The sequence below is a fragment of the Crinia signifera genome, chromosome 2, assembly GCF_055691185.1.
Source record: "Crinia signifera chromosome 2, ASM5569118v1, whole genome shotgun sequence".
NCBI lineage: Eukaryota > Metazoa > Chordata > Amphibia > Anura > Myobatrachidae > Crinia > Crinia signifera.
In genome coordinates, this window is record NC_139218.1 from 103,573,857 (window position 1) to 103,601,267 (window position 27,411).

A 27,411-nucleotide genomic window follows, 5' to 3' on the forward strand; every position below is an offset into this window, starting at 1 on the left:
CCCCCGTTCCCTCTCCTTACCCTCCCCAAAAAAAACCTTCCCCTTCTTCTCATTTTTCCCCTCTTTTCATTTCATTTCACCAGTATGTGATCATCACTCCATTTCACTCTTTTTGCCTTGTTGCTTTTTGTGAAATACTAAAGAAAGCTGCTGTTTGTTGCACTGTTCGAATTGGGACATGATCAGTCAGCTAAATTGTGTTTAGATTGCTGACGTTATATATTATATAATTATATATATACACATATGTTTTCCCTAGCAGTGCCTTCAGCCTTGGCGACACATACTTACCCTTATGTCAATTTGACACCACCGCAGTGATTTAACACTGATGGGCAAGTCAGACCTCAGTACATTATATGGTGCTGTAATAACCCCATGCAGGAGTACATCCTGGATGTTCTATCCAGCTCCTGCAGCAGTAAATTGCCATGACACCTAAATCATATGTTGATAATAGTCTGACTTGCCTCCTTAGTTGTGTACATACAACACCCATCAACTGGCTGCAGCTGAGCTGCTTGTTTTTGTTTATGTTATTGTGTGTTACGTACTTCACACTATGCATTTTGCTGTCACTTAGGTGTTGGTCAGATACTGCGCCTGAAGCGGCGCCTAGTACCACGGCAGCCGACGTAAGACGTCAGGTGGTCGGAAGAGAATGACGTCATCGCGACTCCGGGGAACGCTGTGGCGGGGAGTGCTCATCACGGTGGAGGTGGTAAGTGTATTTAATGTTGTACTGTCATTGCTACCATTGTTGTCCTGACGAAGGGAATCAATAAAAATTCCCGAAACGTTGTCGTAAGACCGTGAGGTCTCCTTTATTGGTTGCTTGTGAGTGCCGGGCACGGGGAGTCACAAACTATATATATATATATATATATATATATATATATATATATATATATATATATATATATATATATATATAATTTTTTCTATTTAAAATAATCAGTTAGGAATGTTTTCATATATAGCTTAACTGGTATTACCACTTCTAGAGTTTCGTAAATGTGTATGTGATGTATATAAATTGATCAGATCAGGAATGAAACCTTAATTCCTGTCTAATCTACTATTTGAAATGTAACTCCACGGATCGCTGTTCAGCATGATATGTGAAATATTTGTTTACACATAAGATTTCTGCCTTCCTTCATATCGGAGTCATTTAAGAACTGCTGATCAAAAACATCTTTTCGCTATGTTGAGTTTCAATAAGTGGGCAAACTAACTGTTTTATGGTCACCAGTGTTTACACAATGCAAATAACATACTATAAAGCTGGGTACACATCTATACAATCCCTGTTTTCTTGCGACCGTTCGATCGACTGTAGACCCGTCCACAAACAACAGCCGATACGCACGTACGCACCTGTACAATTTTACTTGCGATGTCCGATGTACTCCCGTCCAAACAGTGCGAATGACCCGACGATTGTATATATGTGTACCCAGCTTTAGAGTAGTTTAAAGAAACAAATCACCAACTTTACCCTTTTGCAGGATCAGATTTCCAATGGAGTGAATGGAGCTACAGCAATCTCCCATCCTAGCCCTCTGTTTAGTGCCCACTGGCTTCCATTACTTATACTAGCTTCTACTCCATACTCCCTTCAATGGCACCTAAACCTTGGTTTCCACCACCCTGCTGCACTGATGCAACAATGTTTATTAACCATGTATTGCAAGTCACTGTTTTTCCTGAATGTACATTTGTACATGTTAGGTGCTATGGTTCCCTGGTGGTGTCCTATACATAAAGAATAATAAAATTATATTAAGACCTAAGACCGTTGACCTACACATTGTCAGTGGGCTACACCACACTATTTTTTATATTTGTAGGGAGACAGTGGGGCTTATAGTGTTGGGAGCAAACAAATCCATGTCTCTTGGGTCATACCTACACAACACTGACCTCAGCTCGACTTTTTGAACACCAGATCTCTTTATGGTTCATAATCTGGCTCTGACCTTTAGGCGCGTGCAGCACAGGGCAATACAGGAGACCTCCAATGAGAGAGCAGAAGAAGAAGAAATAAATGTCTATGTCTTAATTGCTAGACACATGCAGATCTGCACTGCTATTGTGGACAATTGTCTTTTTCTATTTTATAGGGGTGCGGACTGCACCTGTGTATCACTCTCTAAGGGAGTGACACCAAAATGCTGGCTCCTCGATAACGAGGAGTCAGGTGCTGCACTGTGATATTGTGAAGCTGTATCTGGCTCCTGTCACAGAGGAGGAGTCAGAGTGCAGCCCAGCATCTCCTGGAATGCTGGGCAGGGGCGTAGGGAGGGCGGAGCCACCGGAGCACGCGCTCCGGGCGCAGAGAGAGATAAATGGCGCCGGAGGCGTGCACTGGTAGCTGTGTTGCCGGCTCGCCCACTCGCTCCCCCGCCCGCTCCCTGCTCTGCCCGGCGGAGGCTGAGCTGCCCACATGAACGGCTGGTGAGCAGCCAGTGTCAGTTTATTACAGTCTATTGCTATTTCGCTCCAGCGCTCCCAGGGGAACCCAGTAGCTTTCATTACCGCTGCCGTGCAGACTAGAGCGCACTGCCACTGCATGTCATGTTGGCCTGGCAGTGGCACCTGCATAAACGGAAACTACTACCTTACAACGGGGAAGGGAGGGGGCGGAGTCCAAGCCGGGGGCGGAGCTACACGGCACTGTGCTCTATTGTGCTGCAGCATGGCGTGTGAGAAGAGGAGCTGCTGAATGTACACACCCAGTAACCACACAGCAGCCCAGCCAGGCCTGTTACTGTTAGAGGTAGGAGTGAGGCTGGCACACTCACTATATATGTGTAGAACTTAGAAGTGTAACAATATGTATTATGTGCTACATGTATATGTTTATAACTAATGTATGTGTGTGACATTATGTATGTATGTATGTATGTGTATAAGTGTGTATTTGTGGATGTGTGTGTGTGTGACAGTATGTATGTGTGTGACTGTGTGTACAGGCGTATGAAGAGAGGAGAAGACCCGTGTGCAACTGCTGGTCTCTGGGAACATTGCACTGATTGCGCTTGTTCCCGGGGACATATCCAGTGCGCCTGCGCAAATCACTCGGAAATGGCCGCGGCGGTTATTTTTGGAGTGATTTGCGGCTCCTGTGGGCTGGAGAAAAGGTAGGGAGAGAACACTGCTATCTGCTGTGTGTGTGAGGCTGGGGACAGCACAGCAGCTAAGGAAGTGATGTACATGCCCACAATGACATTTGTGGACATTGCCGCCCTTGTTATGTACATGCTGAAGGTTTGTGTACTATGGTCCTGGTTCAAGTATATACAATCAGGTAAATGCCACCACACTGACCGCACACCCCCCACCCCTGTGCAGGCTGTGAATGGGTTCGCATCCGTGCAGACTGGGGGAAATCACTCACCATCGAATGATTTCCCCCTGCTTGCAGTCTAGACTTACTGTGGGGAGAAGGAGGCCGCTGATGATGTCCGCAGCCCTCTCTCCCAACGGCCGCAGAGCGCATGCATTTTACAGGACACTCCCGGAAAATGCTACGTTTATGCCTCCAGAGCCCTGCAGGGCTAGCCATTGCAAGCTCCTGTCATATGAATGGCTCCTGCATGCGTACTGCGGGCAGTACACCTGCACGGGCACTTGATAATCGCCCATAAGATCATGCCTGAATTGGGCCCTATGGCCCATATTAAGATGAAGATGGAGTAGCGGCCCATACAGAAAAGTACGATGTTCTGTACTTTGCACATATCACGGACACATACTGCACATGTGCAATACGGGTCTATGATGGTGAATGCAGAACAGCATTGGACTTTCAGTGATTGACAATCTGATGCCGTTTGAGAGTAGCAACAGTCCATTTCTCCAAATGGAGGCCTCTACCATCCACCATTGCAGGGAAGGGCAGAGGCCAGGATCTTTATCAGAGGATGTAGATTCCTAACCTCTTGGTAGGTATTGTGGCAGCTGGCTTGCGCAACCCCATGGGCTGACTGCTACACCAGCCATAAAGTTGACAACCCGCACCTCAAGTGTACACAGATTGCATACAACGGGGTGGTGACTGTGCAGCTATTTGTAGCACAGAGAACTAATGGGCCCTACACACATGCCGATGTGTGCAGGGCTACCTAGCTATGCTAGGTCGGGCTGTGCTGCGCCGCAATCGCATAGCACACAGAGCTGACAGCCCACACACAGAGCGAGCGGTCAGCTCTGTGTGCTAAGCGAGCAGACAGCGCCAGTGTTCTCCGGTGGGAGAACCCTGCCGATGCCGAGATTGATGGACACTGTCCATCAATCTCGGCCAGCGATAAAGACGCGCGGGGACACGCACGGCTGCCGATACAGCCCCCACACATACACGATGTGAGGGCATTTGCTAAGCAACTTTGCCAAACTAAACAAAATCGCTTAGAAAATGCCTTAATATCGGCATGTGTGTAGGCCGTATAAGAGGCAATAGCTAAGGACAGGATAGGGTCAGTTTCTGTCTTCCCAGCACAGCTCACTCATGCACCTGCAATAAGCCATTTATATATAAACTTTGGTGGTTTTTTGTGTGTAGCTACCACTAAAAGGTGTTTTCATATTAACTTTTGATTGCATTTTTTCTTATATTTAAATTTACAATTTTTTGTCTTATTTTGTTTTTATTTTAATGATGCTTTGCTTCTATTTTTATTTATTTTACTTTTCTATTTGACACTCCCACATTTAATTATTTATTAATATGCTAGTCCTTTTTTAATCTTAATTTTATTTTAAGCTGCTTTCTACCCATTCCTGTGTGAATTACAGCGGGCAGTGCTGAGCATTCTGAGTCTTTCTCCCATATGCTCTGCAACCCCTTTTCCCTCTTTACCAACTTTTTCCGGGTACTGGAGCACAGCAGCACACAAGATTTTGTGTGAGTCTGCCTGTGTAATTAAAGTGGCAATAATTTACAAGGCCACTTTGGCACATGCTGTCCCCATTTAAAATATGCAGATGGGAGTGCTAATGCACTTGCTGGCACAGTGCACCAAAAATTTCTAAGTTATGAGTATTGCTATGGGTGAGGAGTGATGGGTGTTGCTGACTGCTGCGATCTGTGCTGCTGGGTTATGGGTGCTGTAATGTGACGGGGTGCTGTGCTGGTAGAGAGTTGCTGGGTCAGAGGCAGAAATAGCGTTGGCGTTAGGGGGCACCAGCCAAATCTTGCCTAGGGCATCAAATTAGTTAGGGCCGGCTCCGTATAAACTAGTGCGTCTTACTCATAAGAGATTCATAGGTCAACATATGTACATATAGATACAATTTGTAGCAGTGGTGAGTGTGTTGATACAATTTTCACTTTCCTTTATAATAGATAATACCACAATGGGACTGAAGTGATTTAAGTATCAAACTCGCAGTGGGCAAGCTCGTGTCAACTTTTGAAATTGAATTTTGATCTGTATAGTTTAACTTGGCGCGCCTCATTAAATTAGCTGTCTGCGTGAACCATGAGACAGGGACACATCTGCTCCGGTCCACAGACTATAAGGGAACCAGGTCACTCCATCTACCCAGAGCACACTTTACAGTGTCCGGGTAGTGGCAGACGGGAGATCACAGTGGCTGTACTACCGCTGCGTCTATCAGTGTTGCTAAGGGTAGAGACACCTATTTGACCCCGGAACTTACCATCTACTTGGAATCACAGCAGCGTAACCCACTTGTCCTCTGATCTGCCTTCATGGGAATCGGCTCTGTAGAAGGGAGAGATACCCAAACTTCCCAGGTGCCTGTCACCAACCCGAAGTCACAGCGGCATTATTGTACTGCCCGCTGAGAACCATCTGCTTATTCAAACATAAATACAATAGCCTCAAGTGACAGGACACCATTCATATGTATATGTTTGCCAGGGCCGGTGCTGGGGTGTCCGGCGCCCTCCTGCAAACCATAAATTTTGCGCCCTTTCACATTGACTTTTACATTGCCATTGCAGCAAGCGGCAGCTCGTCTGTGGGAGCGTATGCACTGTCCACCGTCCCTGCTGCCTATGGCAGAAGGACAAGATGGAAGAAGAGGGGAGGATAGATAGAGAAGTTTAGATGAGTGCAAGGCACGGCACTGGCTGCACAGGCTGTACAGAGACTGGGCAGGGGGTAGGAAATATAGCACTGCCACACCGCACGGCCACTGCCACTCTTTGTTATTACAGCTCTTCCTGCCACAGCACAAGAGTCCGACGACCTCCGTTGAGGAAGAGGGGGAAAGAGGAGGACTTTGGGGGACAGTGTGTGTGGTGTGTGCACTCGGGGTGAGGGAGCAGCTTTTCATACTGCCGCCCGCTGTTAGACAGGCGCTGCATGCAGTGACAGTGAGGGCTGAGGCAGCTTTAGCAGAGCAGCATGGCGCCTTTTCAGCATGGCGCCTCCCTGCTTTGCAGGAGCTGCTGAGTGGGTAGCGCCGGCCCTGATGTTTGCAAGTGTTACCTCAACATTATTATTGCCAGTCTGATCCTTGAATCACCTCAGTCTCATTGTGGTATAACTTATAATAAAGTAAAGTGAAATTGTATCAAGACAATCACCACTGCTACAAATTGTGTTTACATGTACATATGTTGTTATTGTCTAACCTGTGAATCCCTTATGAGTAAGATGCACTAGTTCATACACCAAACAATTCCTACAATAAACTGGTGACATTGGATGCTCACCACCAAGGATTTTTTTTATAATTTTTTAAGACACTCTTTCATATCTTGTTCACACTTCTTACTGTTCTTTTTTTTTAAAATATTGCAGAATTTTTAAACAAACATTTAATAAAAGTTCATTTTTATTCATTATGGTTCGTTATATAGTACGTAATAGGCATCATGTGTGTCCTTCTGTGTAATGGGCATTACGGTAAGTGGCTTTATGTGTAATGGGTATTACAAAGTTTGGTAAAATGTGCAATGGGCATTAGTGTGTGGTATAATGTTAGGCCATGCCCCCTTTTGCCGCACAAGAGCCCCGCCTACTACAATTCGGCGGGGGGGGGGGGCGTGAAACATGCCCTTGCTCCGGGCACCGTGGCACCTAGCTACACCACTGATGCTGGGCATGCCTCCAGCATGATAAAATTTGGGCAGGTCACAGGGACACACCCATCCCATGAGACAGTACCCCTTTTTATACCACATGCATTTGATGTACCCAGGGCATTGGTGCACTGGGTGTCACCAGCCACAGTGACACCACTGACATACTGTCATTAATATTACCACACAGCAAGTACCATGGGCCCATTTCAGACCTGCACGCTGGGCTGTGAGTTTTTGGAGCCCAGCGAGCAGGTAAACGCCACCTCACATGATTGAAATCCCACCCATGTGCATGGCTGCGAATGCGTTCTGAGCCGTGCACACATGGGGAAATACAATTACTCACCATCAAATGAATTCCCCCCCTGTTCGCAAGCGACAGGTAAGTCTAGACTTACTCAGTGCTGGGAAGGCCGTGGGGAGAAGGAGGCCACTGATAAAGTGAATGGCCCTCCCTCCCAATGGTCAGGGAACTTCTGCATTTTCGAGGGAAATCCCACAAAACGCAGAGTTTCCACCCCAAACAGTTGCAGGGTGTAAATCCCCTGCGAGCAGCCAGCCAAGGCTAGACTTGGCTGGCTGTGTTTGTATGGATGGCTTGTGCATACACACAGTGTACCATATACATGAGCGGTCGTCTGAGAATCGCACAGACATACTTCTTTCTGTTTAGCACTAGATTAAGTTTAAAATCTGTTGAGGAGAATGTCCTATCATGGGATGTATTTGCACTATTTCATCAGTATGGATTGTTTGCACATATCACGCTATGAGTACTCTTCCTTACTATTTTTTCAGATTAAATGCAGCAACTTCACAAATTTCTTGCATATGATATTTAATATATTTCATTAAACTGCTATGTATCTATATATCAATAGCAGAAGGAAAATTGTTATGAATGACATCTTTCTATGATGCATGTAAATAGGGCACCTCATATACCAAATGAAAGGTCTTGGTCTGTTGGCATTGTAATTGGCAGCTTTTGTATCGTAATTATGTGTAAAAAAATCTGCGTTCCATTTACAATTTACCATTGTGACAATTGGTGAACTCTCCTTGTGCACCTGCTGGCTGACCTGGGACATGCAACCTGCTGGGTGGTCTGGAAACAGTTATTTGCAGACACCCACTAAGCAGCACAGACAGTGCAATGGTTATCATTACCGCCTCTCAGCGCTGAGGTCATGGGTTCGATTCCCACCATGGCCCTAGAGTTGTATATTCTCCCTTTGCGTGCGTGGGTTTTCTCCGGGTACTTTGGTTTCCTCAGACAATCCAAAAATATACTGGTAGGTTTATGGCTTACAACAAAATTAACTCAAGAGTGAATGTCTGTGCATGTACATTTGGTAGAGAATATAGATGGTAAGCTCCACTGCTGCAGGGACTGATGTGAATATTCAAATATTCAAAGACTGCATGACATTATTAACAACGTTTGGCAAACATTTGGACCAAATCTTCTAGATTCTTCAGAAACGACATGATGTGGCTCTAAATTAAAAATGCTGTTAAAACAAAATTCAACAATAAAAAGACACAAGTTCATTTGTATTTTTTTTATTTCTAAATGCAAATTTGTTCACTTCTCAAAACTATAAATGACTATGCCCAACAGTACATTTGTTAACAAGTCAGTTTATAACACTGCCATAGAGGCACTTGAATAAAACACAATCCATTTAAGGCACAAGCTACTGTATCACAAAACAACTGAATACAAAGGGTGCGTGTATTAGAACAAATATTGTACAAATATGCTTAAAGTGGTTGTTTTCTTTCGATATGAGCTAAAGCTATATATTTATATAAACTTTTTATTTCAAAGAGACCCTGGCAGATTGCACTTTTATTAAGGGATTGATAGCAGTAGGCTGCAACAAATGCACTTTATAGCAAAAACAAATGCTCTCCTTGCCGTTTAATTCTCTCCTGCCTATGTCACCCTCAATCTCTCTATGTCATCCTCTGCCCTCACCTGCCTTACACTCTCGCCCACTGCCTCTCCTTGTCACCTACTGCTGTCTGGCATATGATGAACTTGGGTTCAGGGGGCCCAAATTATATACTTACACAAGGGGCCATCACTTACAAGTTCTACCACTGGTAAAGTCGGGGTTAGACATGTGCTAAACCAAATGCCTATAATCATTTATATTGTGGATGTGCATGTAACATAAAGTAAATTAGTACTACTGTATATACAGCATATGCTTTGTTTGGTAGCAAACAAAAATATTGCTATGGTGCTATAGCTTATAATTTCAAACTATATATTTACTACAAATAAATGATTGATGGCATGGATAACTCTATTGCAAAATATTTGTATCTGCCTAAATAAATAAATGACCTTGGCAACCAATGCTATATAATTAAAAAAAATAATGAAATGCATTTTAATTAGACATGTAGATTATATAGATCATGTAGATCATATAGCTATCGTTTTTGCTAAACAACAATTATTTAGGTTTGAATATTTTCTCTCTTTTATATAGTATTAAATGGAAAATAGAATAGAAAAATTAAAATAATGTTAGAACGAATATCCAATTGTTACAGAAACCAACTGCATTCAATAGAGTAACTAAATTAACCTTTTGCAGTCCAATTTTTTCTTTTTTTGTAATTCGAACAGTCTGTTTTAAATGTTAAATGAATTGTAATTTTTTTTTTCAAAAGCGTCTACATTGAATGTTGAATGGTGTTAATGTTCTTATTCAAAGTGACTCGCCATTGGATCTGCTACTAGCGCTAGGGCTGTTGAGCCTGACTAGACACTGGACTTAAAAGGGTTAAAAGTTTAATATCGATTAGTAAATGCTAATAAGTTCTGGCTGCCTAGCGCTAGACAACTAAGTTTTCAGGCTAAAATACTGCTCTTTTACTGTGCTTGCTGACAATTCTGGGTATTGATGACTTTTTGTTTATACTGGTTCAGTGGGTGCAACAGGGTGTGTTTTGATATTTCTGTTTGAAAAGCAGGTGGGATGATTGCTGACCCAGCAACATAGATTACATTAAATGTGTAGGATTAGAGAAATCCACAAAACATGACCTGTTGGGGTAAATCAGAAGTGTAATTGAAAACCACTGGTGTATAGATCGCCACCGGAAGTACAGAGCCGAAAACCAGAAGTCATCGCAATTGTGGAGAGAGGAGAGCCGCAAGTGTATCACAGCGGCAGGACAGGACAGGACCGCTTACCACTACACCATCCTAGCAAGTAAGGGACAGTTAGTGTAAATGCTCCCCCAGTGCTGTTGCACCCACAACGGACTAATACTAATACTTTCAAGGGAAAAACATTGCTCCAACTCAGTCCAGGCCAACTCACATTACTGAAAGAGTGTAAACATACTATTGCATTTTTGTTTTATTTTTATTCTTATTTTTATTTTAATTTTTTATTTATTTATCCTCACTTATTTATTTTTTATTTATTTCTTATTATTTTTTATTTTATTATTTTTTCTTTTTCTTTCTTTCCTTTTCCTTCTCCCCTATTCCATCACGTTTGTCTTACCTCTCCCCCTTCCCCACCATCAGCACTTTGTATCCGTGCTTCCCAATATCTTTGTATGCTAACAGAGCAGCTCCACACGATCCCTAGGCGCACCAAGCATTATCTTTATGTGCTTTAAGAAGGTATCCATATAAACTTAACTTAAACTATACAGTTTTTTTTTCTTTTTGTGATAATTATATAAATTGTAATATTCAATGATCAATAAAACTAGAATATTAAAGTACACTCTATGAAAGAACACATGGATGTACTATTGTATGTAATGTATGCTTCAGTATTTATGCACATACAGTATGCGTTCACACTGCCAGTGTCACATAGGTCTGCACTAGTAGCAATAGCACTAGTAGCGTACAGATGGACACACTGCCAGTGTCACATAGGTCTGCACTAGTAGCAATAGCACTAGTAGCGTATAGATGGAGCCAGCCTCATTCTATCGCCATCTGTCAGAAGGGGGTGCAAGAGCATGAGATGCTCGCACGCCCTATTCCAACAGAGCTCCCCTTCAGTTTGCCGCCAGTCCCCATCGATCTCCGCACCTCCCCCCTCCAACCCTGCCCATCTCCCTGAAGTAGATATGGGCAGGGTCCCGCCGCCCAGCCGCCAAGTGACTGGGACATACATGCGTGTAAGACGCTCGCACATCTCAGTCTAATGGAGTCCCTCTCAGCCAGCGCTCGCCAGCGGGGATATTCTGGTGAGCGCCGGCGTTGAATGAGAGGGGCCCCATCTGTATGTGCCTTGGTTACAATATGCATTCATCACATAAACTTAAGGGGCATACACATGGAGCGATTTTCACCATATGGAGCAATGATCGCTTTGTGTGTATAGCCCTGAGTGACGGCAATGCACGGTCCCGCGCGTTGCCATCGTCTGCAGCGATAGGCAATATCTTGCACTGTCTTTTCTGCTAGATTGCGAGCTTTGCCTATAAACAATAGGTAAAGCCCCGCTCTGCACAGATCGCTCAGCACACATTGTGGTGTGCATCACTGGTAAATTGCAATGTGTGCTGAGCGATTGTGCTTTAGCCCGTCGCTCAGCACAGGTTCCCCAGTCGCCCCGTGTGTACGGGGCTTTACACTCATGTCTTTAGCAATTTGTATTACTTTTGAAATAATGATTTACTGTTAGGTTTCAAAAAAGCCTACATTTTCTCTAAAATTGCAGACATAATTCTATATTATTCTATTCTATATATGCTATTGCAGGCAAACAAAACATAATAAACTGGATGCATGCTTTAGGAAAAAAGTATCTATCAACAACAAAGATGAATTTACAATCAACCAATAGAAGCGGCTAGGTAGTGGCAGTACGGTTGTTTTACTGTCCCTGTCTCCATCTGTTTGCAATTAAGTGATAACAACTCTGCCATCCACAATCCCATTTCATCAACCCCAATGCTTGTGTCAGACTCACACAAATATGCATTCTCGCATATGCAGAGGCAGAACTACCAATAGTGCAGCAGGTGTATTGCACCAGGGCATATGAGAACTAAGGAGCCCACAGTTGTCCAGAACTGCAATGAGTTATCCCCTGACCCCCCATAGAGCATTTTAAGCAATATCAGAAGAATCCAGGGTACTTGTGTAGTTTCACGGTGCCAGCATGGCGCCGTGCTACTTCCGGGTGTACGCTCGCCACGAAATATGTCCAAAAAAGTAACTTAACTCCATGCCAACATGGATAGTTCATACCTCCACTATCCATGTTGGCATGGAGTTGATTTTAAATAGCGTGGCGAGCGTAGCGAGCCACCGAGCCCGCAAGGGGACTCAGACCCACAAGTACCGAATCCAGTGCAAAGAGCAGGGTCTACCTTACTGTCTGAAGGCCCTGCCCCTTACCTTAGGGCTGCAGAGCTGACCTTATGTGTTTCAGACTGATAGAGGAGCCCTGCCACCTCTCGGCACTGATGATCACAACCATATAATCCTCCTAATTACAGACCACCATACTTTTTTTAATAATCCACTGCTGTCTGTGAATTTACGGCAACTCAGTGTAACTGCGGCAGACAGTCAATCCAAGTGCCAAACTGATTAAAACACAAGGGGCTCCTGTCACAGAAAGAGCTGAAACTTCTGTGTTCCTGCCCCCACCAAGGTGCAATGCCCCTTGTTATCTGCACCAGGATATTGTGCTTGTACCATTGTCACCCACTGTCTCTCCCTGTCAAACTATGCCTCCCCCTGCCTTACCTTGTCACCCACTGCCATATGACATATTGGTTTGGGGTGGAGGAGGGGGCCAAATATATATTTTTTGCAAGTTCCTTTACTCTGCATACTGTATGTGTTAAGACCTAAATTTTAAAATAAAAACACACACACAAAAGGGCAGATTAAATAAATATGTAGGCTCCTCTCAATCATCCTATATTTCCACATTTCTATAAATTAAATTCATTAACTACTTTTGTAATTCATTAACTTTATAACCATATCCTTGTATGACTATTTTTGTTAGTGATGATTGAAATTTGAAATACTCTGCATAAAGTATAAAGTAATTCAATTTAGTTGTTTACACAAATAATTTAGTTTGTTTTTAAATAAAGTGCTTTACAGAATTTAAAGTCCATCTAATGTAATTGATTTTGCATACTTAAAATAAGTAAAATATTTGTTTTAATACATCTCCCAAGATAAATAGTTGTGCAACCTTTATTGTATTTCAGCCACAGGATCAGAACATATGTTACACTAATGCATCCAATACACTCTCTATTCATTAACATACTGTAGTATTTTATTATTTTGAAACATTTTTTCCACAAAGCTACATATTGTCCTATTGTGGAACATCAGTACATTTCACAATTAATAAACAGTACCCATCCAAAAATCCAATAATAAGAGATTCACCAATGTCATAATTATTTTCCTGAAGAATATTGTATTTTTTTTCTTTATTGTATTAAATGTTTTAAGCATCTAAGCACCAGTAAGTTCAGACAAGGAGTACTTGGATACAAAACTTGTCAAGGTACTGTAGTTACACAAAATTAATCTTTTGGATTTTTTGTTTATTACTTGTTTACAAAGTCCACTTCTTTAGATGTTACTTTTTTAATACCAAAAAATATTTCAAAGAAGCAATATTTAGATTTTTTGTTTATTACTCATTTACAATGTCCACTTCTTTAGATGTTACTTTTTTTAAACCAACAAATATTTCCAACAAGCAATATCAATCACAATCACTTTGTACTTGTATAAATGGGCCCTAGTAAATTGACCAAAAGATCTAAGACATTGTTAAATTTGAATAAAGCTGCCCATACACGGAGCCGTTCACCGGCATCCGTTCTGTACTATGCGATGCGCGCTCCCGCGCATCACATAGTACGGTACAAAAAGTATGTGCTGCACATACTTTTTGTACTAGGTACACATCGTATCGGATCGCAGTGCATGCACAATGCATGCACAAGGGATGCGATCCGATCCGATGTGTGCTGTTTAAGTCCCAAACGGATCCGTTAAACGGACCGTGTATGGGCAGCTTAAGAAAGAACTTATGTATAATAATATTCATATACTCCCCTCAGGACAATCCAAACAATATTACTTAATTGACTGTTTTACTAATTAATTTGCTACAGTATCTTCCTCTTTACAGTATTTTTTCCATTTTCACTCTTCCAAAGGAAATCTGGTTTATTAGGCAATGTCTTTCTTTGTATATGTTTTAAGTACAAATAATTGCGCTATGTTTACAGCTGTCTTATGTGATCATTTAGATTTGAAAACAAAAATAGAGATGATTAGTACTTAGAATGTTTTAAATAAAGACATTTGCAGTGCTATCAGGCAGGCTAATTAATATAATCATTGGCTCATTAACATGCTTGTGTGTCATGTAACCAAAACCCCTTTCTGTTGTTTCAACTGAAGTTAAATACAGTACACAATGGATATTTCGATCTCTTAAGGAATCAACCCAATTTATATTATTGGGTTTTGACAGAACAATATAGGCTGGGGTAATAGTGACCACTCTTTCCAATAAAAGAGTGGTTTCTGCTTTTTGTTGATCTGCATTTTGTTCAATAAAGTTATTGACAACATATGGTATGTCGATCTGTTATATCCTGAGGTAATATATAAATATAATAAAAATAAATATATAGATATATAAATACATTTTTATTTGTGGTTTGGTTGTTCAAACGTCCCTAAATGCATTAAGTTTGTTATATTACCAAATGTGTCACCTAAGTTACCTTACAAAATCAGTATTGAAAATAAAATAGCAAAATGAATAGTGTGTTATAAAAAGAGAAAATTGGAAACTATCAATTGCAATAAATTTAGAATGACATACAGTATGTCCAATTATTAAACTAAAAATGACATTTAAACTGCTAGGAGGTATTTTAATCATTAAATTGCACTGTACGTATATGCAATTTATTTGGAAATATTTCACAAACTTAGTTTTTAGATTAGATTGTAGGGATTGAGGCATACGGCAATGTTTACTTCCGAATGAGAAGTCCCTTTTGGTAAATCATTACACTTAATGTAGCTGTGGATGTAAGCAGTGCTGAAAATCCCAGAAGCTTTAGCAAACTCTCCACAGATGGTAGGTTTCTTTCCCAAAAAGTGGTAGTAATGGGAGTTGCTGGAATATCCTAAAATAACATCACAAGTATACAATTAAATTATACAAAGTTCATATATTGGTATAAAAAAAATTACTGTGACTTCTTTAAATAGCATAAAATATTACCAGTCATAAAACATATCTAAGCTACTATAAATTGTACTTGTTTTCCAATTTTATGTGAATCAGAAAAAGAGTCAGTGTCCTTCAGTCACTAAATGAATAGCTTTGACTTGCTACATAGCATAAGTAGAATAGTGGAAAAGTGATAGGAGCATGGCTCTGAAAGCACCCTTGGAACAATATGCAAATAAGTGTCTCTGAAAGAAAGATGAATTGCTAGGTACCATTATTTACACAGCAGCCATTTGCTGTCAATGTGACACCAACTTAGATTTATGTTAATGATGTAGGCTTGCGGTGACACAACACATCCATCTGGAGAAGGAAGTTTATTGCCGTTACTTAGGTGAAATCAGGACAAAAATAAGGCCACACTGGGGGATTGATTCAGGCCCAGATGCAATGGTGATTCAGTCACAATAAACCAATCGTAGTAGAACTGCACATGTGCATGTGCAGACCTGGTCCTCGATAATCAACAGTGCGGCAGCAGATGACTGTCTGCTGACATTTGATGTCGGAAGGGGTAAAATGTCTTCCTCATTTTTAAGGCATCCTGAAGCCAGTGGCTGTGTCTTCAGATGCAGAAACACTGGCATCAGCAGCTTAATTGTGGCAGGCATTCTGAGCTTCCGTAGGGTTGCTCAGACACTCTATAGTCCACCCACTGTTGCTAATGACGATCCGATACCGTGCCTTTGGACACATGCAACAGATCTGTGTAGCCAGCGCTGGGTGAACTTCTACAAAACATGCCCCCTTCTGAATTAACAGAACCTCTCAGATCCAGTGCTACCAAAGATGCAGCATCGACCCCATGTCATTTCTGATTAGGCCTTTTTCCAGAAAGTCCTCTTTTGAGATCTCCAAAGTGTGACTGGCCTCAAAAATTGGGTCATTTGGGAGGTACGGTATGAAAAGGCTTAAATGCATTGCTTGTATAGAATTTATAAGCTAGCCTGTATGGTTACTATAATGATTAATGCAAATTACAGTATGTTCCTAAATGACTGAGCAAATGTAATGTAATATCTTTATACAACACATCTCTTTATTTCCTTTTTTTCTATTATACTTTTTTGATAGGTGGCTCCAGGAGATGTTTTTGTTATTAAACACTTTTATGAGGTTGACCCATTAACCACTTACCTGCCATGGCTGCACGGGATGCAACTATCAACTGATGGGCTTTTACTGACAAGGTTGTTTTCCATAAGACCGTGCCTTCCTCCATACACTGCTATATTAGACAGAATATCTGTTCTGCAGATGAGCAGAACAGATTGCCTCTTGCTGGCTTGCCCTCCAGTCTCTGACCACCAACATCACATGTTCACGTTGTGTCCCACAATACTGGACAAATGGCATTCTGGTGTACATGCACCAAGTACAGAGAGCCACTGGGAAAATGTATTGGCATGGAGGTTGGGTAATGCCTCTGAAGTATTTATTGCCAATGGCATGAGGCATCTGTTGCCACAGAGAAATCTATTGTCAGTGTGGGTTCGGGGGTGTATTGTTTCTCTGGGGATTTATGAACAATAGAGGATGGGGGTAATGCCACAGGAAGAGCATGGGCTTGGGTGGGTGGATAATGCTACAGATTTAGAGGGAATATGCAACATGTATCAATACTATGGAGGCATCAATACTATAGGTTGGGAAAAAATGGGTATTGTATAGCTCACGGACAATGTCTAGGTAGAGAGCCAATAGGAAAAAGTTGACATGCACAAGGTTGACAATGACAAAAAGATCAACACAAGCAAAGGTCAACATGGAAAACGTTGACTCATGAAAAGGTTGAAATGAGTTTTTCACATTATTTTGAGTAGGTGGTCCCCCAATTAGGGTACCACATTCCCTTGCATGACTTGCTTCACTCCCCATGCTTCAGACCAGGTGCCTCACTCCACTATCACTGCTTTTGGCACACAGACAGCATCCGGTGGGGGCATCCTCGGCCCCTGGAGGAGAAGTAGTAGTGCAGAGGAGGTGGACGGAGAACGGAAGAGATCAGAGGAGGTGGACAGAGGCGGAGGATGCAGGCGGATAGAGGGCTGAAGTGCCGATGAGGACTGATGAGTGTTCCTGTGGTGCCGCCCCTTGGGACAGGCGACGTCATCAGCCACAGCCTGAGCAATGACCACCAGCGGATTACCATTGCCCCCCTCCCCCCGGTGAGTCCACCATGACCAGCAGGATCCCCTGGCTGCATCAACATTGTACCTGTGATATATATATATATATATAGAGAGAGAGAGAGAGAGAGAGAGAGAGAGAGAGAGAGAGACTGACTGAGTGAAGTTGCCACCCTGGAGTGAATCACTCGCACGGCACATCCAGGTCCACTGTGTGCTTGGCAACGGGTTGCAGCGTCCTTGGAGGTTACCTAGGTGATGCCAGATACCGGAAGTGAGTCAGCAAGCGTTCCCTGCCAGCGGCAACTTCCGGCTGGACACAGACGGCCGTGGATCTCCGGAACAGGGAGGTGCCTTCCATTACTACATGCACTTTAAAGGTAGGACCCTAATGTATTGTTTCTTGTTATGCTGTCTGCCTGAAGAAGGGGCTCACCCCCCGAAACTGTTGCACTAATAAATTGTGTGCCGTGCGAGTGATTCACCCTAGGGTGGCAACTTCACTCAGTGTCTATCTATAATTCCTGCAAAGGCACCCAGGTACATTGTGTCAGCACCGAGGGTTCTTGTGTACTCGGCTGTGACCGTGGTGGGCCAGTGGAGGGCGCTGGGTAGCAGGATATAGAAGGTTTGGTATGACCTACACAGGGAAAGCAGGGCACAGTAACTCAGTGTTGGCTACTGACAGTGAACAGTCTGGAAGCTGCGGGAGTTGTCGACGTAGGATGTCGACAGTCAGATGGGAGACGACTGGAGGCACAGGTATAGCAACTGGATGGATTCTCAGATGAGACTGGGAAGCCTGGAGTCTTGGGAGCCTCGCTGACACAGGAGGAACTCTGGGAGTAGATTTGAGCAAGAGACTTTATATCTGACATACACTGGGAACCCGAGCAGAGCGAACCAGAGGGTTGGCGGAGACCAGAAGCAGGGGCGCGGAGTCTAACTTACCAGCGGTGTTCACCAGGGAGTCCCGCAAGGAACTATGGGCTTGGCTGCGTCTGGCAAGCAGGTCGCGGCCCCCTGTCCTGGTCCTCTGGACGCGGGCTGGGAGTGAGGACACTGGAGAAATGAGGAAATGTCTTTGGAGACGGCCTGAGAGCCGGGGAAGATAGTTGACAGCCTGGAAGCTGTGAGACAGCCTGGGAGCCAGAGATGACAGTTGGCAGCCTGGGAGCTGCGGGATGGCCTGGGAGCTGGAGTTGTAGTTGGCAGCCTGGAAGCTGCGAGACGGCCTGGGAGCCGGAGATGACAGTTGGCAGCCTGGGAGCTGCGGGATGGCCTGGGAGCCGGAGTTGTAGTAGGCAGCCTGGAAGCTGCGAGACGGCCTGGAAGCCGGTGATGACAGTTGGCAGCCTGGGAGCTGCGGGATGGCCTGGGAGCTGGAGTTGTAGTTGGCAGCCTGGAAGCTGCGAGACGGCCTGGGAGCCGGAGATGACAGTTGGCAGCCTGGGAGCTGCGGGATGGCCTGGGAGCCGGAGTTGTAGTAGGCAGCCTGGAAGCTGCGAGACGGCCTGGAAGCCGGTGATGACAGTTGGCAGCCTGGGAGCTGCGGGATGGCCTGGGAGCCAGTGGTGATGACCTGGGCGTCGTCAGTACATGATGTAGATAACCTGGAGAGAGTGACAGAACCTCTGGAGACACTTGGGAAAACAGTTGACACAGGATGTCGACAACAGATGTAGGTGTGACAATGCTTGAATGCGGCAACTGGTGGACGTCGGAGATGACACGGATGTTGTTAGTCACCAGGAGATGACGGAAGCACAGAGTCTCTGGAGGCCCTTTGGGAAACAGTTGACACAATGTCGACAATAGATGATAACGTGACAATACTCAGATGCTGCAACTGATGGACGTCAGGGATGACACAGATGTTGTTAGTCAGGAATAGACGGCAGAAGCTGAGTGTCGACTGAGGTAGACAGTGCCTGTCGGCAGATCAGGACTGAGATGGAAGAAAGTCACTGATAGGTCTTGAAGGTAGTTTGGCCTGGGAGCCAAGGGGTCTAGCCTGGGAGCTAGTGGAGATTGCTGGCCAGTGCCAGTGGTATCCTCTGCAGGGAATAGCTTGCTCACTCAACCGCAGGATGGAATAGCAGGAGTCTCTGGAGATGACCGGAACCAGGTAAGTAGCAGCAGTAGCAGCAGCAGGACACTTGGAGATGGGATCACAGGAGACTGGATAACCAGGAGCCTTGGAACTCTCTGTCTCTGGGGTAACCACTCAGGAAGCAGAATGAACAGTTGTTCAAGGCAAGGAGGACTCTGGGAAGCTGGCTTATATTCCTCCAGGTGATTGCTAATTGTCTGCAGCTGCAGCAGCAGCCAGAACCAAGAATTATACCTTGAGTACCTGGAACATGTGACTGGTGCAGAACTCAGGAAGCTTCATTGGAGTTGATCACTGAGGAATGGAAAGCAGCTGCAACAGCAGCAGCTAGGAACCAGGCCAGCATCAGGAAATAAATGTGAATCAAGTCAGGTTTGTGACAGTACCCCCCCTTTTTAGGGTGGACTCCGGACACCCCAATGAACTTGGCAGGAGAACTAAAGAACTCACAAACTGAGTTTTTCACATATCTTCTTAGTCTTCATCTTCGGAACAGGTGGACCATCCATCATCAAAAAAAACTGAATTTATTGGAGTATCGTCCTGGAGAAAAACATGGTCGGGAAGAATAAAACCTCCTGGATAGGGAGTTTCATCATAAACTGGGTCATAATCGGAATCTGAGTCCAATTCTAGTGGACATATATGATCCTTTCTCTTGGAGATATCAGTTAGAGAGTCATGTGAATAATGTAAAGTAGAAAACCCAATACAGATTGCAGACTCTGAATGATCAGTATTCTTCTCTTTAGGGACCGAAGTGATGTTAGCTGGTACATCCATGGGGCTAGAATTCCTAAAAGGACCTGCCGAAGAACAGAGTGAAACTACACCCAACCTTAAGTCAGGAGAATGGGGTATAGAAACATCTTTATTTCTGGAGATATGATGACTGTTAATATATGGATCTTGTAGTGTCTGGTCTTGTTCAAGTTTGGACACTCCAGAAATTTGAGACTGCTGATATACCGTGGAGGCATTCCAATTTTTTAATTGAGAAATGTCTTGATTCAATATAACTTGATCTTGTTCGGAAAGTGATGGTGCAGTAGTGGATAAGCTCTTGGTGACCCTGGTGGAACCTTTCAAAGGTCCCAAAGGAGCTGGTTTTGGAGGGAATTCTCTTTGAACTGTTTTTAGAAATGCCGGGAGGTTATTGGGAAGACCATTACTAAGAGAATCAGACTGAAGTTCGACACTGGGAAAGGCGGAGTCCGGGCTGGACCCGGAACGGACAGAATCCGGGTATACAGATGGTCCGTCTTGGACCTGGACTACACAGGGTGTAGACATAATAGCACAGGAAGAAGGCTGACCTGGAGTAAATGGCTTGGGTGCCATTTCTGGAACTGGAGAAACAGAAACCTCTTCTGGGGTCAGAGCATCAGATGCCTCGCTGGAGGCTGATATTTTCAAAACACTTCCTTGGACTGTAGCTACAGATGTCCCAGCACAAGCTACAGGATCAGGTACCTCATCCGAGGCTACGGACACAGATGTTTTATTTGGGACTAAGGAATCGGAGACCCTTTGAGTGACGCGAGACTTGTACATCCTCTTCTGGTTCTCAAACTTGGAACTAGGAATATGCGTGACTGAGGCAGAGATGGCGGGAGCAGATGTTTCAGAAGTATTATGCAAAAGAGCAGTGCGGTATTGGGACTTGTCACCCCTCCTGGATGTACAGAGGTTACAGTCTCTAATAAGGTGACTAGCACTACCACAATAGAAGCATAGGTGGAGCTGTCTGCGACGCTGACGTTCAGCTTCCGAGCATTTGGAATGCGAGGACCTCCTGACTTTGTCTTCACACTGCATGGAAGAGAATAGATTATTTCTAAGAGAGTTTGTAACAGGAGATTGTTTCGTAGCAGTGGTTCGCACGGAACTTCTTGCGGTAACTTGTGTACTCTGAAGAATCTCTGGTATTAGCAGAATTATAGTGGACAGAAGACTTTGTAGCTGTTCCAACAATCTATGAAGAACGCTCAGAGGCTCAGAATCCCTTGGACAAGGGGACTGGGAAATCCGCGGACAATCCATAGGGGACCGGGGACAGGATACTGGAACAACCGGTGTTGAATTGGAATATGGACTAGAAGTACCCAGAAATTGCTGGAGATCATCCAAACTAGAAGTGGCAATAGGTGACGCAAAAAATTTTTTGGCAGTCGACGCAAGAGGTGCCAACGACTGCTGTATAGTATCCAATCGGGTGGATACTCCCTGGAGACTCTTCATTATCCCTTGCTGAGTGGCTTCTTGGATCTTCATACAGCCGGAGACACCTGGAAGAGCCGCTGGTCCCACACTTGGGTCGTGAGCCAAGTACATCAGCCTTGAACAATCTGTCAGCACCGAGGGTTCTTGTGTACTCGGCTGTGACCGTGGTGGGCCAGTGGAGGGCGCTGGGTAGCAGGATATAGAAGGTTTGGTATGACCTACACAGGGAAAGCAGGGCACAGTAACTCAGTGTTGGCTACTGACAGTGAACAGTCTGGAAGCTGCGGGAGTTGTCGACGTAGGATGTCGACAGTCAGATGGGAGACGACTGGAGGCACAGGTATAGCAACTGGATGGATTCTCAGATGAGACTGGGAAGCCTGGAGTCTTGGGAGCCTCGCTGACACAGGAGGAACTCTGGGAGTAGATTTGAGCAAGAGACTTTATATCTGACATACACTGGGAACCCGAGCAGAGCGAACCAGAGGGTTGGCGGAGACCAGAAGCAGGGGCGCGGAGTCTAACTTACCAGCGGTGTTCACCAGGGAGTCCCGCAAGGAACTATGGGCTTGGCTGCGTCTGGCAAGCAGGTCGCGGCCCCCTGTCCTGGTCCTCTGGACGCGGGCTGGGAGTGAGGACACTGGAGAAATGAGGAAATGTCTTTGGAGACGGCCTGAGAGCCGGGGAAGATAGTTGACAGCCTGGAAGCTGTGAGACAGCCTGGGAGCCAGAGATGACAGTTGGCAGCCTGGGAGCTGCGGGATGGCCTGGGAGCTGGAGTTGTAGTTGGCAGCCTGGAAGCTGCGAGACGGCCTGGGAGCCGGAGATGACAGTTGGCAGCCTGGGAGCTGCGGGATGGCCTGGGAGCCGGAGTTGTAGTAGGCAGCCTGGAAGCTGCGAGACGGCCTGGAAGCCGGTGATGACAGTTGGCAGCCTGGGAGCTGCGGGATGGCCTGGGAGCTGGAGTTGTAGTTGGCAGCCTGGAAGCTGCGAGACGGCCTGGGAGCCGGAGATGACAGTTGGCAGCCTGGGAGCTGCGGGATGGCCTGGGAGCCGGAGTTGTAGTAGGCAGCCTGGAAGCTGCGAGACGGCCTGGAAGCCGGTGATGACAGTTGGCAGCCTGGGAGCTGCGGGATGGCCTGGGAGCCAGTGGTGATGACCTGGGCGTCGTCAGTACATGATGTACTGTAGATAACCTGGAGAGAGTGACAGAACCTCTGGAGACACTTGGGAAAACAGTTGACACAGGATGTCGACAACAGATGTAGGTGTGACAATGCTTGAATGCGGCAACTGGTGGACGTCGGAGATGACACGGATGTTGTTAGTCACCAGGAGATGACGGAAGCACAGAGTCTCTGGAGGCCCTTTGGGAAACAGTTGACACAATGTCGACAATAGATGATAACGTGACAATACTCAGATGCTGCAACTGATGGACGTCAGGGATGACACAGATGTTGTTAGTCAGGAATAGACGGCAGAAGCTGAGTGTCGACTGAGGTAGACAGTGCCTGTCGGCAGATCAGGACTGAGATGGAAGAAAGTCACTGATAGGTCTTGAAGGTAGTTTGGCCTGGGAGCCAAGGGGTCTAGCCTGGGAGCTAGTGGAGATTGCTGGCCAGTGCCAGTGGTATCCTCTGCAGGGAATAGCTTGCTCACTCAACCGCAGGATGGAATAGCAGGAGTCTCTGGAGATGACCGGAACCAGGTAAGTAGCAGCAGTAGCAGCAGCAGGACACTTGGAGATGGGATCACAGGAGACTGGATAACCAGGAGCCTTGGAACTCTCTGTCTCTGGGGTAACCACTCAGGAAGCAGAATGAACAGTTGTTCAAGGCAAGGAGGACTCTGGGAAGCTGGCTTATATTCCTCCAGGTGATTGCTAATTGTCTGCAGCTGCAGCAGCAGCCAGAACCAAGAATTATACCTTGAGTACCTGGAACATGTGACTGGTGCAGAACTCAGGAAGCTTCATTGGAGTTGATCACTGAGGAATGGAAAGCAGCTGCAACAGCAGCAGCTAGGAACCAGGCCAGCATCAGGAAATAAATGTGAATCAAGTCAGGTTTGTGACAGTACCCCCCCTTTTTAGGGTGGACTCCGGACACCCCAATGAACTTGGCAGGAGAACTAAAGAACTCACAAACTGAGTTTTTCACATATCTTCTTAGTCTTCATCTTCGGAACAGGTGGACCATCCATCATCAAAAAAAACTGAATTTATTGGAGTATCGTCCTGGAGAAAAACATGGTCGGGAAGAATAAAACCTCCTGGATAGGGAGTTTCATCATAAACTGGGTCATAATCGGAATCTGAGTCCAATTCTAGTGGACATATATGATCCTTTCTCTTGGAGATATCAGTTAGAGAGTCATGTGAATAATGTAAAGTAGAAAACCCAATACAGATTGCAGACTCTGAATGATCAGTATTCTTCTCTTTAGGGACCGAAGTGATGTTAGCTGGTACATCCATGGGGCTAGAATTCCTAAAAGGACCTGCCGAAGAACAGAGTGAAACTACACCCAACCTTAAGTCAGGAGAATGGGGTATAGAAACATCTTTATTTCTGGAGATATGATGACTGTTAATATATGGATCTTGTAGTGTCTGGTCTTGTTCAAGTTTGGACACTCCAGAAATTTGAGACTGCTGATATACCGTGGAGGCATTCCAATTTTTTAATTGAGAAATGTCTTGATTCAATATAACTTGATCTTGTTCGGAAAGTGATGGTGCAGTAGTGGATAAGCTCTTGGTGACCCTGGTGGAACCTTTCAAAGGTCCCAAAGGAGCTGGTTTTGGAGGGAATTCTCTTTGAACTGTTTTTAGAAATGCCGGGAGGTTATTGGGAAGACCATTACTAAGAGAATCAGACTGAAGTTCGACACTGGGAAAGGCGGAGTCCGGGCTGGACCCGGAACGGACAGAATCCGGGTATACAGATGGTCCGTCTTGGACCTGGACTACACAGGGTGTAGACATAATAGCACAGGAAGAAGGCTGACCTGGAGTAAATGGCTTGGGTGCCATTTCTGGAACTGGAGAAACAGAAACCTCTTCTGGGGTCAGAGCATCAGATGCCTCGCTGGAGGCTGATATTTTCAAAACACTTCCTTGGACTGTAGCTACAGATGTCCCAGCACAAGCTACAGGATCAGGTACCTCATCCGAGGCTACGGACACAGATGTTTTATTTGGGACTAAGGAATCGGAGACCCTTTGAGTGACGCGAGACTTGTACATCCTCTTCTGGTTCTCAAACTTGGAACTAGGAATATGCGTGACTGAGGCAGAGATGGCGGGAGCAGATGTTTCAGAAGTATTATGCAAAAGAGCAGTGCGGTATTGGGACTTGTCACCCCTCCTGGATGTACAGAGGTTACAGTCTCTAATAAGGTGACTAGCACTACCACAATAGAAGCATAGGTGGAGCTGTCTGCGACGCTGACGTTCAGCTTCCGAGCATTTGGAATGCGAGGACCTCCTGACTTTGTCTTCACACTGCATGGAAGAGAATAGATTATTTCTAAGAGAGTTTGTAACAGGAGATTGTTTCGTAGCAGTGGTTCGCACGGAACTTCTTGCGGTAACTTGTGTACTCTGAAGAATCTCTGGTATTAGCAGAATTATAGTGGACAGAAGACTTTGTAGCTGTTCCAACAATCTATGAAGAACGCTCAGAGGCTCAGAATCCCTTGGACAAGGGGACTGGGAAATCCGCGGACAATCCATAGGGGACCGGGGACAGGATACTGGAACAACCGGTGTTGAATTGGAATATGGACTAGAAGTACCCAGAAATTGCTGGAGATCATCCAAACTAGAAGTGGCAATAGGTGACGCAAAAAATTTTTTGGCAGTCGACGCAAGAGGTGCCAACGACTGCTGTATAGTATCCAATCGGGTGGATACTCCCTGGAGACTCTTCATTATCCCTTGCTGAGTGGCTTCTTGGATCTTCATACAGCCGGAGACACCTGGAAGAGCCGCTGGTCCCACACTTGGGTCGTGAGCCAAGTACATCAGCCTTGAACAATCTGTCAGCACCGAGGGTTCTTGTGTACTCGGCTGTGACCGTGGTGGGCCAGTGGAGGGCGCTGGGTAGCAGGATATAGAAGGTTTGGTATGACCTACACAGGGAAAGCAGGGCACAGTAACTCAGTGTTGGCTACTGACAGTGAACAGTCTGGAAGCTGCGGGAGTTGTCGACGTAGGATGTCGACAGTCAGATGGGAGACGACTGGAGGCACAGGTATAGCAACTGGATGGATTCTCAGATGAGACTGGGAAGCCTGGAGTCTTGGGAGCCTCGCTGACACAGGAGGAACTCTGGGAGTAGATTTGAGCAAGAGACTTTATATCTGACATACACTGGGAACCCGAGCAGAGCGAACCAGAGGGTTGGCGGAGACCAGAAGCAGGGGCGCGGAGTCTAACTTACCAGCGGTGTTCACCAGGGAGTCCCGCAAGGAACTATGGGCTTGGCTGCGTCTGGCAAGCAGGTCGCGGCCCCCTGTCCTGGTCCTCTGGACGCGGGCTGGGAGTGAGGACACTGGAGAAATGAGGAAATGTCTTTGGAGACGGCCTGAGAGCCGGGGAAGATAGTTGACAGCCTGGAAGCTGTGAGACAGCCTGGGAGCCAGAGATGACAGTTGGCAGCCTGGGAGCTGCGGGATGGCCTGGGAGCTGGAGTTGTAGTTGGCAGCCTGGAAGCTGCGAGACGGCCTGGGAGCCGGAGATGACAGTTGGCAGCCTGGGAGCTGCGGGATGGCCTGGGAGCCGGAGTTGTAGTAGGCAGCCTGGAAGCTGCGAGACGGCCTGGAAGCCGGTGATGACAGTTGGCAGCCTGGGAGCTGCGGGATGGCCTGGGAGCTGGAGTTGTAGTTGGCAGCCTGGAAGCTGCGAGACGGCCTGGGAGCCGGAGATGACAGTTGGCAGCCTGGGAGCTGCGGGATGGCCTGGGAGCCGGAGTTGTAGTAGGCAGCCTGGAAGCTGCGAGACGGCCTGGAAGCCGGTGATGACAGTTGGCAGCCTGGGAGCTGCGGGATGGCCTGGGAGCCAGTGGTGATGACCTGGGCGTCGTCAGTACATGATGTAGATAACCTGGAGAGAGTGACAGAACCTCTGGAGACACTTGGGAAAACAGTTGACACAGGATGTCGACAACAGATGTAGGTGTGACAATGCTTGAATGCGGCAACTGGTGGACGTCGGAGATGACACGGATGTTGTTAGTCACCAGGAGATGACGGAAGCACAGAGTCTCTGGAGGCCCTTTGGGAAACAGTTGACACAATGTCGACAATAGATGATAACGTGACAATACTCAGATGCTGCAACTGATGGACGTCAGGGATGACACAGATGTTGTTAGTCAGGAATAGACGGCAGAAGCTGAGTGTCGACTGAGGTAGACAGTGCCTGTCGGCAGATCAGGACTGAGATGGAAGAAAGTCACTGATAGGTCTTGAAGGTAGTTTGGCCTGGGAGCCAAGGGGTCTAGCCTGGGAGCTAGTGGAGATTGCTGGCCAGTGCCAGTGGTATCCTCTGCAGGGAATAGCTTGCTCACTCAACCGCAG

At 45.6% G+C, this 27,411-nt stretch overlaps 1 protein-coding gene across 1 annotated transcript in view; it reads right to left on the reverse strand.

Moving 5' to 3' along the window:
• Positions 1–8,613: 8,613 nt before the first annotated feature.
• The window catches only part of LOC146059946 (amine oxidase [flavin-containing]-like), a 108,501-nt gene continuing 89,703 nt past the window's right edge, over positions 8,614–27,411 (reverse strand). The window contains exon 15 of the mRNA XM_083172664.1: positions 8,614–15,253. Within this exon, the coding sequence (XP_083028790.1) occupies positions 15,098–15,253 (156 nt within the window). The 3' untranslated portion in view covers positions 8,614–15,097. The remainder of the gene's footprint in view (positions 15,254–27,411) is intronic.